The 17439-nt window shown below is 49.8% G+C and overlaps 7 protein-coding genes across 7 annotated transcripts; 4 read left to right on the top strand and 3 right to left on the bottom strand.

Moving 5' to 3' along the window:
* Nucleotides 1–20: 20 nt before the first annotated feature.
* Nucleotides 21–1666, bottom strand: BDZ83DRAFT_683197 (putative zinc-binding alcohol dehydrogenase). Its single transcript, XM_060511228.1, has 3 exons — nt 1111–1666; nt 418–1026; nt 21–353 (listed from the first exon to the last, which is right to left on the bottom strand). Exons 1-3 carry the CDS (start codon nt 1282–1284, stop codon nt 66–68), a joined length of 1071 nt encoding a protein of 356 aa, XP_060358931.1. The 5' UTR covers nt 1285–1666; the 3' UTR covers nt 21–65.
* Nucleotides 1667–2324: 658 nt separating this feature from the next.
* On the bottom strand, nt 2325–3950 carry BDZ83DRAFT_757450 (Tannase/feruloyl esterase; the record flags this gene model as incomplete). Its single annotated transcript, XM_060514899.1, has 1 exon — nt 2325–3950. The coding sequence occupies one exon, from the start codon at nt 3948–3950 to the stop codon at nt 2325–2327; it is 1626 nt and encodes a 541-aa protein (XP_060358932.1).
* Nucleotides 3951–5170: 1220 nt separating this feature from the next.
* On the top strand, nt 5171–7679 carry BDZ83DRAFT_711115 (asparagine synthase). The gene is made up of 4 exons (XM_060511599.1): nt 5171–5512; nt 5571–6133; nt 6184–6442; nt 6499–7679. Exons 1-4 carry the CDS (start codon nt 5287–5289, stop codon nt 7659–7661), a joined length of 2211 nt encoding a protein of 736 aa, XP_060358933.1. The 5' UTR covers nt 5171–5286; the 3' UTR covers nt 7662–7679.
* Nucleotides 7680–8933: 1254 nt separating this feature from the next.
* On the bottom strand, nt 8934–9689 carry BDZ83DRAFT_757452 (uncharacterized protein; the record flags this gene model as incomplete). Its single annotated transcript, XM_060514900.1, has 3 exons — nt 8934–9470; nt 9524–9553; nt 9633–9689. 3 exons carry the CDS (start codon nt 9687–9689, stop codon nt 8934–8936), a joined length of 624 nt encoding a protein of 207 aa, XP_060358934.1.
* Nucleotides 9690–10509: 820 nt separating this feature from the next.
* BDZ83DRAFT_723966 (necrosis inducing protein-domain-containing protein) lies at nt 10510–11548 on the top strand (the record flags this gene model as incomplete). Its single annotated transcript, XM_060512612.1, has 2 exons — nt 10510–10754; nt 10813–11548. The coding sequence occupies 2 exons, from the start codon at nt 10510–10512 to the stop codon at nt 11546–11548; spliced, it is 981 nt and encodes a 326-aa protein (XP_060358935.1).
* Nucleotides 11549–12804: 1256 nt separating this feature from the next.
* BDZ83DRAFT_640148 (oxidoreductase) lies at nt 12805–14600 on the top strand. The gene is made up of 5 exons (XM_060509474.1): nt 12805–13306; nt 13371–13477; nt 13549–13705; nt 13776–14008; nt 14071–14600. The coding sequence occupies exons 1-5, from the start codon at nt 13006–13008 to the stop codon at nt 14407–14409; spliced, it is 1137 nt and encodes a 378-aa protein (XP_060358936.1). The 5' UTR covers nt 12805–13005; the 3' UTR covers nt 14410–14600.
* A 787-nt stretch (nt 14601–15387) lies between these two features.
* BDZ83DRAFT_766025 (uncharacterized protein) lies at nt 15388–16937 on the top strand (the record flags this gene model as incomplete). Its single annotated transcript, XM_060515261.1, has 2 exons — nt 15388–16740; nt 16851–16937. The coding sequence occupies 2 exons, from the start codon at nt 15388–15390 to the stop codon at nt 16935–16937; spliced, it is 1440 nt and encodes a 479-aa protein (XP_060358937.1).
* Between the last annotated feature and the right edge of the window lie 502 nt (nt 16938–17439).

Raw genomic sequence — 17439 nt, forward strand, 5'->3', positions numbered from 1 at the left:
GCACTTCTGAAGCTTCAAGTCAATGAGAAGGTTGGGTCATAATATTCAGGGTGTCTAATGAGGTCTTAGTTTGTCAACACATATCGGTACCTGGGTTTACCGTCGACCATGTCCAAAACTGCCTGGTTGGCCTCCTTCATTGGTCGTGTCTCAACCCAGACCTTGACTCCCTTGGCGGCCACAAGGTCAAACATTTCTCGGATTTCCCCAGGACTGCCAATGACTGAACCCGTCAAATGCACTCGGGTTCTAATCAGGGCAAATGCGCTTAGAGGAACCGGCTCCTCGGGAGCACCAACTTGAACGAATGTGCCTCCACGTGATAGAAGGCCAAGGTACTGGGCCAGAGGCATCTATCATTGTGTGAGCTTCCATCCAAGGACCAGAATTTTCACGGAGGGAGCGACATCCACGTACCTTGGGGGAAGCGACCGTAGAAATGATCACGTCGAGGGTGCGGGCATTCTTCGTGGCCCAGTCCTCGTCTTCAGCTGTCGCGATGAAATCGGTTGCACCAAGCTGCGTAGCATCTTGCTTCTTATCAGACTTTCTCGAAATAGCCACCACCTTGTCTGCGCCTAGAGCCTTCGCGAACAAGACTGCGCAATGGCCGAGGCCACCGACGCCAATGACGCCGACTCTCTTGCCGCGCCCGACGTTGTAGCGCTTCAAGGGTGAGAAAACCGTGACACCGCCACAGAGCATAGGAGCAGCTTGCTCAGGTGCAATTCCCTTAGGAATCTTGATGACGAAGTAACCCGGGCAGCGATGGTACAGCGCATATCCGCCCTGTGTCTGACTCCCATTACGATGGAGGCTGTTGTAGGTGTTGACGCGCTTGGTGCAGTAGTTCTCCTCGCCAACTTCGCACGCATCGCAGGGCCCATCGCGTGAAAGGCACGAGTCGGATTGCGCGCCTACGCCGACGATGTCTCCAACTTTGATGCCGCCTTCTGCCTGAGATCCGACGCGGACGGCTACACCCACAATCTCATGGCCGACGACAGCAGGAAATCTGGTAGCACCCTAAAAGTCACAGTCAGCACACTAGCCAATTGAGACTCGGAGAACATGCAGAATGGCAGACGCCGCATAAAGTGTGCGACATACCCAGCCAGCCCGCAGTGTGTGAATATCGGAGCCGCAAATGCCCGAGTGAGTGATTTTGATATCAACGTCCGTCTCCTCCCAGACTTTTGGCTCGTACTCTCGCCAGACCATCTTGCCGTCCACCGAAGAGGGGTCGTCCGCCACCCATCCCTCGAATTTGTAGTCGGTAGCCATCTTGAAAATGAAGTGCGGCTATACTGTTCAACGTCGAATGTGAAGGGATACAGTGAACAACACAAGGTCACTGAGAATTCCTTATATCTAAACCGGACTTCTTTCAAAGAAATGCCGGGCAAGATGTGTATGTCAGTAGGTAGATTAGCGGCAACGCTATCCGTTTTGCCGAGGTGTTTCGGGCGGAGAACATGACGAAATACAAAAGTTTCCCAAATACCGGAGTAGAAACGGAGTTAGTGGGAGCCCGGAAGTGGCACTGATAGTTCGTGGGGTGTCAAATCAACATTCTTTATCTGAAGATTAGCTTGTATCGGCCAAAAGCCCGTCAAAGCCTGGTCCACCTTGCTCCTACCTCGCTCACACGTAGTCCATCCGTCAGCAGACTGCAGATGGGGGCGTGTCTTCCGATAAGATGGAAACGCGGCAGAGGGGTCGCGGGACGCGGGGTCATCGGCGTGAAGTCGGAGTGGAGTAAATACCCCACTACATTCAAAGAGGCTACAAGTCCCCGAGATTGACTTGGCTCAGGCTTTGACTCCGGACATTGCCTTGAAAGCTGAGTACTGCTTTGAACGTCTGGGTACTTTTGCACAGCCAATTTTGCGGTCTCCCAGTTTCTTGGAACTTCTTTCTCTACCTTAATCGTTCCTTGTGGTAAGGGTTACCGGTATCAATGCGTTGTTGTTTTTGCTCAAGGAACCATATCCACATCGACGCCGCATGACGATTTAGCGGTGCGAAAGGCCGTCATGATGGAATTTCATAGTTAGATCGTTGGTCCCAAGATCAATGTTGATCAAATGAAAGTGAGTCAGTATTGAATTGCAACAACGCTTGATGGACAAGCAGCATGTGGCTTCACTCCCATCCTCTCATCAAAGTCCGCCCAACCACCTTCAGGAACAATCTGAACACTTCGGCCATCTCCTGCTGAAGCAATCCTCAACCCAAAAGTCTTGCCAAACAGAACTTGATATTCTTTCTCCATGACAGCCACGAACAATTGACTTTTGGTCAAACATATGCTAACTTCGCTATCAAACGCAAGCAAATGATGACGGCAATGCTGGGTCGCCTCCAACGTAGTGTTGAACTTGCGGGTACATGCAGATGTCTCTCGTCATGTGCTTGCCATAGGCGTTGAGCCCCTCAACCCGCAATGTGACCGGTGCAATCCCCTTCTCTACCCAATCGATCAGCGCGGACAGCGTGTTCCGCGGAGCAAGGCCATTTGAGATACTGTGATCAGCGCCCGGAGCGAGGAACATGCGAAAGTAGTCGTGAGCTTTGGGGTCCTTCTTGAGGACTCTGTCTGTGTAATCGACGGTACCGTTGACTGGAATGATCTGGTCCGCCATCCCATGCCAGCTAAGCAATTTGCCTCCAGCCTTACGGAACCTGCTCAAGTCGGGATCGGAAGTGCCGGTGATCGATTCGTACTCGTTCCGTGACGCGACGAAAAGATCATCCCACTGACTGTGGCTAAGCGCTTGAAGATCGAGGTTGGCGTTTTTGGCAACAAAGTATCGTGCGTACGACTCGGCGATGGACAACCGGACCGGCGCACATTTCTCCCCTTTGCCATCACACGACGTATGGAGGGCACCGAACTGCCACATTATTGCATCTCTCCCGTACCCATACCATTGAAACTCGCCGGTCACGCTCTGTGGTCCATTCCATGCAGCATTCGCCGCCTCTGCTGCTTCGAGAGTAAACAACGCGTCATTCCCTCCGCAGTCGAAGGGCCGGCCGACGAGAGTACTGGCATTGAAAAAGCACCGAGAAGGCATAGAGATGATTCCATCCTCGGCCCCATCAAGCCCGTCGCATGCTTTCATGGCCGCAGCCGTGATGGCTTGGAACTCGCAAGGCCGCGGGTAGACGCCCTTCTTATCCATGACTCGATGAGCCCACAGAGGAGACCATTGAAACTTATCCCAGTTGATGGCAGGACAGAAGCCTAGAATTCCGTCGAAGTCGTTTGGATAGCGCTGGGCTAGCATGTACGCCTGTCTTCCGCCAGTTGAGCCGCCGTAAAAGTATGTGTACTTTGGAGGGGCGCCGTAGAAAGCCTCCGTCAACGCTTTTCCAATTGTGGCCATATCGTGTAAGGCGACGTGAGAAAAGTCGAGAAAGAGTGGCCAATTGATGCTTCCGGGACTGGTGAATGCCCAAGACATATCATTTCCTGATGCTTCGTCAAGTTTACTCGAGTGGCCACCATCAGTTGTGCTGACGACGAATCCTGCCTCTAAAGAGGGCATCATCGTAATCCCGCCTACTTCAATCCCCCCCGTAACCCATCCGCCACCTCCGTTTCCCTGAAATCTTCCGTTCCACTTTTCCATCGGAAGAAAGGTTGTAACTTCGATCTCATCGTTCCAGCCGGGATGGGTATAGACCAGTGTGATGTTGCAAAAGTTCAGGCCATGAATCTCCCGGCCAAACCGAAATCTGGGGTGAGGCTTGTATGTGAAGTTCCGTTGCTCGGTCGTAGTGAGTGAAATAATATTAATGCCCTCGAGCGCAGGATATTGTATGCTACCCTCTTCGCATCCGTTGTTTGCGCCGAAAGCAACCTGCGTGAGGCCAGGGTCTGCCCATTGAGCAAGCGTGGTAGGAACCAGAAAGCCACAGATCCAGCCGCGAATAGAGGCCATACTGGATACTATTTCACGGGGCGAATTAAGATGCTCTTGATCAGACTGTGCGAAGGCTGGTAGGTATTACTAGAGGAGGAGGTTGAGACTATCAAGATTTGTGAGTAGTTACCACTTATCAGGAGCCTCAGTATATAGAGGCCTCGCAGCTACAATCAACGGAGAATTATTTCGTCTCGTGCTTCTGAACTGAGCAATTCTTTACGCGAACACACCAATCACATAACGCAAGCAGATGAAAGAATTCTTGCGGTCAGACTGCATGATGTGGCCATTTGGTTGATTCGGTTTCGCGAATGTCGTGGGAAGAAATCGTTACCTTACATCATTTGATACGAGTATCGACCGTCACATCACTTTTTTTGCGCATTTATCCTTGCTTCCACCTTTCTGCATTGTATTGGGAACTTGGAGGTAAGATGCAGGGGTGGGACTGTTTTAGGTTTCTTCTGCTCAACATTGTTAGGGGATGCGAGGCACAACACGAAGGCCCATCAGACGACTCAGGCGCTGAAGCCCCAAGCCGCACCGGCATCGGGTTCTTCGAGGGGTCCGAAACTTAGATTAAGGGAAGAGATGGGCGGGGCTCTCTACGGCCCTAATATCTGAACGTCAAAAGAGAGAAAATGCCACGGCGCTCGATGAGGATTTGCTGCAAGGAACATCAACTCGTCAAGGCGATGCACTGTACTTCCATCTCTGAATCTAGCCGTCAAAATGCATTTTTTGCAGCAGCATCAGAAAATACAACCACTGCAATTGCGTGGTGAATTATCTCTTGCGCTTGGTGTGACCTGTTCCTCGTCAACTTAGCTGTCTACAAAGGTCCTTCACTCTTGCCGGGCTGCCATAAAGATGTCTTGATTCTGTTTGTCGCACATCGTACCCCATACTGAGCAAAGGCTCTATTAGATTAGGTCCCTGCCACATCACTTCCCAGCCTTTCCACAAAATTCGGCTTCAATTCTCATGTGAATGATTCCCTACAGGATTTCAATCTCATGGATCTGACCAATGTTCTGAGAGGTTCGAGTTCAACAGGTTCGATAGGTAAAGGTGGCTGTGGCTGCTCCGAATAGATGATTCCCGGAATTTCCCCTTTCGGCTGGTACCGAGTGGGACAGGCCGAATATGGCCCCCGATGAACATCGGCCCCACCCCGGGATATCCGTCAATCTCAAAGCCCACCAAAGGCATCCATCTTCGTCACTTCGTAATCTACCTACTTACCTACCTTAGTAGATGATATAATCAGTGTAATTGTCTCTAGCTTCTAATTTTTACACCCGATCTCATCTGAAATTTCCCCTCTACCTTACCCACAGCGAAAATAAAGATGTGCGGCATTTCAGCTTGTCTAACTCTACCTTCGGGCCACACATTTCATACTGAAGCCCTGAATGGATACGCAAGCGGACTCAGTAACCTTATTAGCAACGATAGGAACGATAAGAGAAGAGATCTACAGGATCTTAGAGATCAATTGAGGAGGAGCCTTGATGCCATAAGTCATCGGGGTCCCGACGCACAGGGGGTGTGGGAAAGTGAGGATGGTTTCGTGGGTCAGTGCTGATGCTCATACTGAACTCTCCTCTATGAACTAAGCAGAAACCACCGCAGGCATGGGTCACTGTCGCTTGGCTATAAACGACTTGACTCTTGACGGCAATCAACCTATTCACAGTGATGATAACGCCATTCACGCAGTGATCAACGGCGAGATCTACGACCATGATCGCATCCGAGAAGAATGCAGAGCAAGAGGCTACGTCTTCAAGGGACGCAGCGACAGTGAAGTTATTCTTGCATTGTACAAGGCTTTTGGTGCACCGCGGTTTCTGGATCATCTCCGAGGAGAATTCGCTTTCGTACTTTTTGACGAAACAGCAGGAAAGGTTATCTTGGCGAGAGATCGATTCGGTATCAAACCACTGCTGTGGACTATTGTCCAGCAGACTGACGGGGATACCAGACTGCTGGTCGCCCCAGAAGCGAAAGCTTTTCTGCCTCTGGGGTGGAAGCCGCAGTGGGATGTTGATGCGATTGTGGATGGTGGGTGGATGCAAGACGGGAGGTCACTATTTAAGGGAGTCAAAAAAGTGCTCCCGGGGCACTGGATGGAGATATCAAAAGACGGCATGATGCAAATGCATCAGTATTGGGATGCTGATTATAAAGACAAAGTAATTGGGCCCCCGATCGTTCAGGGAATACTCAGCTGACAACTTCTCAGACTGAGGGAGAGACCAGGAGCGTTGATGAGATGGTTCAGGGTCTGCGAGACAAACTGACAGAATCAATTCGCCTTCGCTTGAGAGCGGACGTCCCGATTGGCATTTACCTCTCAGGTGGTATCGACTCGTCTCTGGTTGCCGCAATAGTAACCCACTTGGTAAGAGATGAGGGTATCAAGATTGGCAATAGAGACGCGACAAGCCGCATCAGCTGTTTTACGATTCAGTTCCCCAAGGAATCCGGATTCGATGAAAGCGGTAAGAAAGTTCCCATTTGTGAAGCAAAGTACATGCCTCTCATGACTCTGTTCTAGATGTTGCCGAGCGAACAGCAGAGCATCTTGGCGTCCAGATTTTAAAGAAGCAAGTTGACGAAGTTGAGTTGGCCAATAACTTTGCTGACTGCGCTTTTCACTGTGAGCATCACCACTTCGACCTAAACTGCGTCGGAAAGTTTGCTCTCTCGACTTTGCCGAATGCAAATGGAGTCAAGGTTGTGTTGACCGGGGAGGGTGCCGACGAACATTTTGCCGGATACGCATTCTTCCCTCCAGATCTGCTTCGCGAGCCCGACCTTTCCATGCCAGACTCGCCGCTGGTAGCCGACTCGCAGCTCAGAGAAAACATGCAAAGATCTACCGAGCGGGATATCAAGATGCTCATTCCCCGGGCCGGCGCTTTTGAGCACGGTTGGGAAGCAACAGCGGCCATCCAAAAGGTTAATAACACCATTCTTCCCCCATGCATCCTGGCATGGCATCCCAACCTTGACTTGTTCGCGAAGTGGGTACAGGAGGACAAGCGATGGGCCAACCTCGACTGCAAGGAAGTCATAGTGAGGTCGTTCAAGCCGGCGACACTGCAAAAAATGCAAAGAAAGTGGCATCCACTTCATACAGCCCAGTACATATACAGCAAGGGCCCGCTACCGAATATTCTGCTAAGCTGTCTCGGTGACTTGACCGAGATGTCTCACAGTGTGGAGGCTAGAACGCCGTTCCTCGACCACAAGCTAACAGAATATGTCAACAACTTACCTCCGAGTCTCAAGATGGCTTACACACCCGACAAGATACCCCCTGAGCGACATCAAGGTCCGTGGTGGGAAGGTATCGGCGTCGCGTCACAGGCCTTGACCGAGAAGTGGATCCTTCGAGAGGCAGCCAAACCATTCATTCTCAAAGAGTTGTATGAGCGGCAAAAGCACCCATTCACAGCGCCTATCAAGTGGCCTAAAGGCGGACCGCTTCACAACATGCTTCTTAATACCCTGACTAGAGATAGAGTGGAGAACCTTGGCTTCGTGGATTATAACGTAGTAGAGGATGCGCTTGATCGTGGCTTTGGCGAGAAGGCAGATGTCAAAGCTTTTAGGATTCTGCTTTTTGTTGCCAGTTGGGTAACGTTAGGTGAGCGTTTGGGAATCCCAAAAGCTTCTCTGCAAGATTGCTGTCAGTATCGGGCTGGGCTTAGATGACTTAGTAGGACTTTCCCGTCAATATTATCAGGATCGAAAGCAGTGTGAGGGTACTTAGTAGTCATGCGCAGCACCAAGGGGTCACTTTGATTGTGAACATTGAAGCTGAAAATGTATGTCATTCCGATTGTGAACGAATCTGTACATATGCCTAGACCAAATCCAGTGACCTTCTTGGCTCACACGAGAGTAGTTTTCAGCCATAGAAACTTCCAGCAATGATCGAAAGGTGACATAAGATCTCATAGTCTTGAACAACTTCAAATCATGCTTCTGTACGGCTCTCGAAATAGGTCTGCCAGGTGTCCTGGTATCACTTACACATTCGATTGCTTACTTTGCATCATTTGCAAACTGGCTTCTCATCGCACTGACCACGCGAATCACAAGAGTCACTTCTACATGTATGGTGCAAAGGATGTCAAAGTTCTCATGGATCATCACATCCCCACATACCTTAACTTTCCTCTCTTAACGAGTAAAGCACCCACTCAAAGGTCGCCCTATATTTCCCATGTAAGTAGGATACTCAGTGATTCTGAATGATTTGTTAATGTTGATTGGTCGATCAAAGTGTCTGGCGATAGGAAATGTTCGTATTCAATCAGAAGCTCTCAGCATGCGAAGTTAGCAAGAACGAGAATCCACTGGTCTTATTCAAGATGTGTAGGATGGCTCGTGCCAACCAGAGGATAAATCGTTTGTGGCCCGCCATCCGATGCGAACAGATTTGTGAAGTTCCTAACCTTAAAGCTGAAGTCTAAGTCCGATTCGGCCAGCATATTTACCCAACTTGACGCACTAAACCAAGCCATCCGACCGGCTACTTTATCAATTTCTTGACATGCGTTCTGCTCCAAACTAGTACGGTAATAGTTCAAGGGAGAGGCTATGATGACTATGTATTGTCGATAACATGAACATAGATTTGAGTAGTTTATCGGGGGCCTAATTGTGCATAGGCAGGTACATGGACTGAGTTAGACTGGCTCGGAACCGCCCCGCACCAACCCTGAGCTGGCATTGGCCTCAGCGTCAACATCTTTGGGCAGAACTTAGCTCCCTGCACGGACAGATGAGCATAGCTTTGTTGAGCTTGCGAAAGTTAAAGTAACTACTTGCGACCTTAACATGGTCTTCCAACAGCAGTTCTATTACGTTAATTACTCCTCTCGACTGGTACATATGCACCCGCCGGCCAATACTCCAGCTTCCTCTAGACCTTTGCGGAATACCCGAAGCAGTAGACCCCTAGAAAACATCTTGACTTATTTACGAGAACTCGTAGTAGACGTGATCCCATTTTCCACCATTGTCGACCTTGATCTGAATGAGCTGCTTGTTGATAGAAAAGTCTGCAATCGATCCTCTGATCGCCGAAGAGAAGATCGTTGTTCCGAGTCTCTCCCAGCACCATTTGCGGTTTGCGTTCGTCTCCTTGCTGGAAATCTCGAAGGATGCAGTCGGTCTCAGACCAATCTTGGTACGGCACTCTCCCAGGGCTTTGTTCATGTCGTCGTTCTCAATCTGGTAGCCCAAGACCTCCTTCAACTCCGAGGGTTGAAGGCCAGTCATCTTCCAGCATTCCTTGAGAACCTGTCGCATCTTGAGGCGAGGCGTGGTAGTGTCAAATCCGTTCATGGCCTTGATGACAGTCAAGCGCTTGGACACCTTGTTAACGAGCAGGGTATCGACAGGTGACGTGTTGCCCTCCTCATCCAGAGCAGTGTAGCCGTCCGCGTAAACGGAGAAAGCCCAACGATTTCCAGTCTCATCGGCTTCGGCATCAACAGCGTAAGCACGGTTTCCCTGCATAAGAATTAGCTTATTGGACCTGAAGAAAAGCTTCCCTGGATACTTACAGCGAACGGTCGGACAGGTTGACCAGAGATCTATCTCGTAATTAGTTCAGTCAGACGATCGACTGGTTGAGGGCGGAGATAGTTAGACACGTGTCTCGGGGCAACATACGAGCGTGAGAACGGAGCCGAGTGCCAAAAGAATGGCAGGGAGATGACCCGACAGCATTTTGATTAGCGAGCGTGATACAAATTAGACAAATGAGTGTCGGTTGCGCGATGGCAGGCTGTAGGTAGAGGCGGCTGAACAGCTGATTTCTTGATGGCCCTAGGTAGATGGAGATGCTTGTTTGATGATAAGGTATATATCCTGATTCTCTCAACTTGAACGTGACCAAGAGTTGTCGGGCACACCGAAACCTTAATCAATCCCTTCTCTTGAGTAATAGGAGACTATAGTGGGGCAGGTCTTGGTCACAGAAACTTGAACAGCTTGTGTTGGTTATGTGCGTAGAACAAGCGTGGTGGGTTGTCAACTTGGAACTCCTTTGCTGAATCGCTTGATGTGAGCTATCACTTCGACTTCAATATTACGATCCCTTTTAACATTGTCTGGCATTCACTTGTCAGTTGCATTTAGTTGCGAAAGAAAGAGCGCTTTGGGTCGTCGTGGATCTCAGCAAGTGGGACATTGAATGCACTGAGTCAGGCAAGTTCACTATATTTGGCACAATGTTGTAGATCCTTGGCATGGAAGAGACGGGACGAACATATTCCAACTGCGTTGTCAACCGTAAACTCTATTTATATGAACTATCATGTTTAATTAACTGGCCCAGTTGCAGACTCAACGAGTCAACTATTGTTAAGCAGTCTTCGGTTTCTCCGATGTCAAAACGCTCTCTTGCTTGCAAAGATCAAGGAACCGATAACTCCTCCGCTGGGGGTGGTTGAGTGAGCTATATGATCTAGCTTTCTCCCCCAGGCTAGGCTTGAAAGAACCAACATCATTGGGCTCTAGTCTTTCGTTAATATCATAGCCACTAATAATGCGTCACTCGTTTTTTTCGTCTTTGCTTGGCTTGGCCACGCTGACGGCTGGCGCAGTACTGTCGCCACGTGAGAAGGACGTTTCCTTGAATAATCAGTGGAAGAACCACGACCGAATTGCGGCTTTTCAGCAACAAACGGCTGATGGCACCCCAGGTGACATCGAACTTCGTTTCAAGCCTTGGCTGAACGACGGTAGCGGATGCTTCCCGTATGCAGCTGTCGATAAGGATGGCTTCCACGGGTACGTATCCTCTGAACTTCTCTTGGCTAGGCTTCGTTCTCATCGATCCTCTCTCTAGGCGCGGCCTCAAACCTACGGGCAAGAGTGGAGGCGATTGTCGAGACTCTGCCAAGGGTCAAATCTACTCCAGAGTTGGAACCTCGAATGGGCGGCCGGCCGTTCTCTACTCGTGGTATCTTCCCAAGATCCAGACCAAGACCGAGAAGCACAGGCATTGGTACCTCACTACCGTGGTCTGGCTACACACTGAAACATGCAATGCCGCTGCTGGCAATTACGATATTGCGGGCATCAGCTATTCCACCGGTACCGAGACATACGACAAAGGCCTTACTTCGTCGACGATATTTGCCTCTGGAGACAGCGGCACCGGCGCCACAAACACGCACGCCATCGTGGGTTACGACGGCCAGGTCAACGTTTTCCCTTCGGCGAACAATGCTCAGTACGGACTCAGCCCGCCGCTGATTAGCTGGGATAGGCTATCGCCGGCAGCCACATCGCAGTTCAATGCCTTCCGTTATGAACATGCCCGCTGTCCGTTCACCGATGCCAACATTCAAGCCTCTCTTGACGCAGCTTACAACGCGGACTTTTATGCCAATCTTCCGGCCGAGCCTGACGCGAACTGTGGGATTATTGCGACCTCCACTACACCTTCAACACCAGAGGCTTCCTCCACGGGTGTATCAAGCGACCCAAACACTGACCCTGTTGAAGATGGACCAGAGATTCCTATCTCTTCCTTCCCGGCGGATCCCACTTACACACCTACCCCTTACAAGAGGCAGTAAGACAATAAACTTACTCGTAGTAGATATTATTCTTGATTGTAGGTAGAAGAATAGTCATACATGTACGTTTCCAAGGCTCTCGGTCTGTTCCTCCACAACATGTTTCTTTAGCAGCAGCCTACTTTACGAATGTCGACGATACATGATGATTAGCCTTCCATACTAGTACATCCATTCAGTCCAATTCGACTCATGGGCAAAATATACTTCGCTCTCGGGTTGGCAAAATGTTGATTTAAAAAGTCAAGGACACAATCGCGCAAATTACTGGGCACCTTGGGGTTCAGTTCAGATACAGACTTGCATTCAGATGCGTGATGTGTCCTTAAATCGGCGTGCACTGGATGCAGCCGTAATAGGGGATGGTAGCCCTGAAAAGATGTTGCGCGCTAGAAGAAGCCCTACGTGAAGCGCTGAAATTGGGTCCATTAGCGCGCGGGCCTCCTAATTCAAGTACCGGAGCCCCTTAAGGCCTCTGGTTTGTTACGATGTCACAATTCTGACATGATGTCCGATGCTGACATGAAGCTATCTACCTGTTTGTGGAAATTCTTAGCCACTGCATACGACTTTTCCGCTACACATGGGAGGACCAACCCGCAGGCACCTATGTCTACATCAAGCAGCGGCAATGTGATGTCGCGATTGAAGATCTGCTGTGATCCTCGGGCGGGCAGCCATCAATGAGAACACAAGACGGCGACGTCTTTGCCAGCCATCGCTCAGTACCTACAAATCTCTGTAATGGTCAGAAGCCATTGATACATGTATTTACGACTGAAAATGACTTTGGCTATTTTGAAGAGACAGACATTCGAAACGAGCCACGACTTCTGCTAACAGGTTTCGCTTCGCCATTCATCGCGAAATATGGCCAACTGATGTCAGGTTTTGAGTATTATGCCGGTTGATCATCGGATATGGCCATGCTGTCATCCATCTATGACATCAGTGACCTGCTTCTTTAGGCAAGTTTAGCAGTTGGACGTCGCCAGTGTGGATCGCTTTGCCAAACAGCTTGGCAGAGAGAGACATCGACACCGTCTGCTGCACCGTGCTAGTACCTATATGTAGATTGACTTCTTCACAGTTAGCAAAATCTCCTCCTCAATGCCAAAAAATAAGACGCACGCAATTAGTAATCCGACTTCAACAAAGTCGAGAGATGTGTTTGAGACTTCGAGTTGCAGGTGCCGTTGTGGAGTCTACCCGCGGAGTATCGGCGTTGGCGTTGCGCCAATTCCCCCAAGCCCATCCTCCCATATCGCCGGGCTTAATTGCGTCGGTGCCCCGCACCACGGCCATGGCATAAATACCTTAGTTATCAGAAGCTCATGATCTGCGAAGTCAGAAGTTCCATGCGGACTGCTTGAGCTCATCACTACATTCAGATTCATCTTAGTTACTTACTCTTACGTTGCAACTTTGACTTCGGCAAAAGACTTCTCGCCTTCATCATGTCCACGATCAAAGTTGGTGTTGTGGGATACGGCTTCGCCGCCAAGAGCTTCCATCTGCCCTTCATCACCGCCAACAATGACTATCAAGTGATCGCAATCCTTCAACGAGCAGAGGCTCCCGAAGACCTATCTTCAGCGGCACCTGGCTCCCACTGCAAAGTCGACTTTCCTAATATCAGGCACTATCGCACAGAGGAGGAGTTCTTTGCTGATCCTGATACGCAACTCATTGTTGTCGCAACACACACGGACACTCATGCTTCGTTTGCCGAGAAAGCCCTGCGAGCTGGGAAACATGGTATGCGCCGACCCAGGGCCCAAATTTCTCATTTTATGATATGAAATCTGACTTTCGCACATAGCAATCGCGGATAAGCCATTTGCGAGATCATCCGAGGAGGCAGACCGTGTTATCGAGCTTGCAGAGAGTAAGGGCCTGATTCTTTCCTGTTTCCAAAACCGGAGATGGGTAAGTAATTTCTTATTCATGATCACTTTCCCTCTTTTGTGTGTCTGCGCAGTTGCTGAGAAAAAAATTAGGATGGCGATTTCCAGACGTTGAGAAAACTCATCAAAGAGGATGCGTTGGGCGACATCAAAGAGGCTGAAATTCACTATGACTTCGAGTCGCCTCCTTGGCTCTCTGGAATGACGAAGAAAGAGTACACCCCCGGCGACGGCATGGCTTTTGGTCTCGGTATGCATTCGTTGAACCTTTCGATCGACCTTGATGAGGCTCTTCTAACTTCAACCTTGCAACCTCTAAGGAACCCACAGTATAGACCAGGCCGTCACGCTGTTTGGTCAGCCCAAGTCCGTAACTGGCTTCTTTAGAGCTCAAAGAGGCATCGAAAGCGAGGTCGAGGACTCTTTCACAATTATCCTGCAGTATGACGGGTCTCAAAAAGACCTTCTTGTCACTGTGAAGACTTCAGTCACCACGCCCATGTCGCAACAGTTGAAGCACTTCATCCGAGGCACCAAGGGATCTTGGCTTAAGGTAAGCACACTTCTGACCTCTTATCGGCAACGAGGCTCCTATTTACTTAACTATGCCTCTAGTTTCAACAAAGAAGCACATGCCCTCAAGAAGAGCAAATTGCAGAGGGCCGCAAGCCGTTGGAACCTGGCTTCGGCGAAGAGCCAGCGGAGGTGTACGGCACTTTGACCACGTACAAGGAGTTCAACAAGGACCAGAAGTTTGACGAGGCGACGAATAAGTTTGTCGGACGAGTCCCGACAATCGCAGGGCGGTGGCTGGGCATTTATGAGAACCTCGCAGATGCTATCAACGGTAAAGCCGAGTTGGAGGTTAAGGCGAAGCAGTCTCGAGATGCGATCAGAATTATCGAACTTGCAAGAGAGTCTCACAAGTCTGGAGCGACTGTTGCTTGGAAGTAGGGCTCTTCCCCTGCGGCTCTATATAGGGTGTACCATATCATCTTCTGTACGACACTCGGGTAGCTGTGGTAAGTTGGGATGGAGAACACTTCCTCGTACTATTATGGTATTGGTTTCTCAAAGAAAAGACAATGCTGCAGTGCCACCTAAGTATGACAACGTATTTCCTTTGTTGGAATTGAGATTGCCAGATATGCGAATGCCTCATGTGCAGCGATTAATGGCGTAAGAATTGACAAATGATCGGCCGCCTTGACTCCGGGGACCGGCCTCCGAGCTTCTCCGTGAAAGCTCAAAATGACGCACACCAGGCTGCATACTGCGGGCAGACACCAATCACAGAACCATACCGCGATTTAAGACGGCAGAATTCGGCCCCGGAGAGCCCACTTAAAGTCGAAGGCCATCACGTAACTGAAGCCGAGGGTGGCCAAAGTAGGAAATTGTAAGCACTCTGTGATCTTTTTTCTTCCACAGATCTGGGGTAATACGCGTTTACCCCGCGTTCGGCGGGGTACATGATCTATAGTCGATTGTCATGTAATGTGACCCTGGGCTACATGCGGGCATAATATCCACGGGGGCATCAAATTTGGAAAGCGAAATAAAGGTTTTGCTGGCTGGTTACTCGATCGGTCAAGTCGAACCACTTTGATTCCTGTGAACAAGATCGTATGTGGGCAGTAATCACCTCTCAACACAGTCATGATGGTCTTGGATCTGATGCTTGATCGGCTCAAGTTGCCTATCAAGCAGCTTTGTTGTTCATAAACCGATTCCTTAGTCCTGAAAGAGTATTTGTATCCCTCGGAGTTGGGAGGACGTATACGCTCTAAGGTTATATTTAACCTTACTTGCCTCGGGTACACAGACTTGCTAAATGCTAAGACCGTAGATCGAAACAAGCACTCACTTACGAGTGGTTTGTTGAAAAACTCAGACCTGAACTTGGTCTCACATCTGGCTAGTCTCTTCATCATGACTCCCGCATGGAAGCAGACATTCTGGCTGACTTACTTTCTTTTCTCGATCTTTGTATCTATGGTCTTTGCCAGCAAACAATGCGAGTCCTCTCGATATGAACACAAGCACCGTGTCTTTGTCCTCACGGATATGAGTAATGAACCAGACGACCAGATGAGCCTCGTCCGTTTCCTTACCTACGCAAATGAGTTGGACATCCAAGGCATTGCGGCGATAACTTCGACTTGGCTGCGGAACCGTACGGATGCCGATACTATTCAGGAGGTCATCCGAGGGTATGGGGAGGTGGTGGACAACCTCAACAGCAATGTACCTGCCGACGCTGTTTATCCCTCGGCCGAGGACCTCCTGGGCAAGGTATCCAGTGGCCACCCAGTCTACGGTCTTGCGTCCCTCAACCAGAACAACTTGAGTAGCGCAGCTGTCGCTCTTGTCCAAGCCGCAGACGAATCGAGTGACACCGATCCGCTGTGGGTGTCAGTCTGGGGCGGAGCAGCTGTTCTGGCTGAAACCCTCCAACACGTTTCGTCAACGCGCGATGTTGATGCTGTCAGCAAATTCGTTGACACTCTCCGAGTCTACTCGATTTCAGACCAAGATGACGCCGGACCTTGGGTTCGCGATCGGTTCCCCAACTTGTTCTACATTGTCTCTCTTCATGGCTGGAGCGAATACACGCAACCGACATGGATAGGCATCTCGGGAGAAGAGTATCGCCACTTTGATAAAGGCGGCCCAAACACGAAGATTGTCTCCAATGATTGGCTACAGAAGCACATCCGCATCGGACCTCTAGGTTCGCACTACCTCAACTGGACCTTCATCATGGAGGGCGACACCTCTGCCTTTTTATCCCTCGTCCAAAATGGACTTGGAGATATTGACAACCCTCAGTGGGGTGGTTGGGGCGGCCGATACTCGTTGCTAGACACATCTGCAGCCGATGGGGGCCGCAGGTTGTACAGCGATACTGCGGATTATGTTCGTGGCGCGAATGGGGAGGCGTTCTCAAGCAAGTACGCGACCATTTGGCGATGGAGAGAGGATTTTCAGCACGATTTTGCTTCCCGGATGCAGTGGACTGTCAACGGGAAATTTGGCGAAAATAACCACCAGCCGATCGCTGTTGTCAATGGCTCTTGTGGGCCGTTAAGTTTGGAAGTTGAGTACCAGTTTGGCGAAAGCCTGGTCTTTGATGCGGCCGAGAGCTGGGACCCAGATTCCGATATCCTGTCCTTTGAATGGTTCCATTATCGCGAAGCGACTGGCAGGGACTTGGAGGGTTTTACTATTCCCTTGGTCAGTCAGAATATGGACATCACAGACTTAGCTACAGATGGCAGCGTCGTGAGGATTGAGCCACTCAAGAATCAGGCAAGTCTTTATCTGTGTTATGGCATTTCGAAGTCTTTGATAACGAATGAGATTTGAGTCCAATGCTGACCTTGAATGTATAGACGATGCATCTCATACTCTCTGTTCGGGACAATAGAGATATGCCTTTAGTGACCTACAGAAGGATCATTCTGCAGCCCTCTTCGTAGACCACCCTCCGGTTAGACGAGAGATGGCCTATCTATGCAGCTCTAGTTACCTGGTCACATCATCTGAGCGCAATTTCACTCACTGAGAAAATGACCATGTAGCTTGGCAGCTGAAACAAAGAGCAAGACAATTCCTGAGCTTTTAAGTCCAAGTATGATATGCGTGCCGTGGCCTTGGAACCATCTTAACTTTGCCTTCGTGTTCACAGATTCGTATTCAGTGATTGTGCTAGCTATGTGGCTCCTGACTCAGTGGCCAAGCGCTGGCATTACTAGGTAGTGCTAATTGTTGGGCCGGACTGGTCATGGAGTAGGGGGCTAAGCCGAAGGGTCCCCCACTCAATCATCTTGGATGCTTCTGAAAGATCTTGCAGAATACACTCTTCTGCATACGCACATGAATTTTCATTCCACCTACCAAACGTAACTCTGATTGATAGCTGTCGCCCGATGCTTTCGTTCACGTAGTCGCAACGAAGAACTGTGTAATCTCACGGTAGAG

Source organism: Colletotrichum acutatum (genome assembly GCF_030867785.1).
Source record: "Colletotrichum acutatum strain CBS 112980 chromosome Unknown BDZ83scaffold_166, whole genome shotgun sequence".
In the NCBI taxonomy this organism is placed as follows: domain Eukaryota; kingdom Fungi; phylum Ascomycota; class Sordariomycetes; order Glomerellales; family Glomerellaceae; genus Colletotrichum; species Colletotrichum acutatum.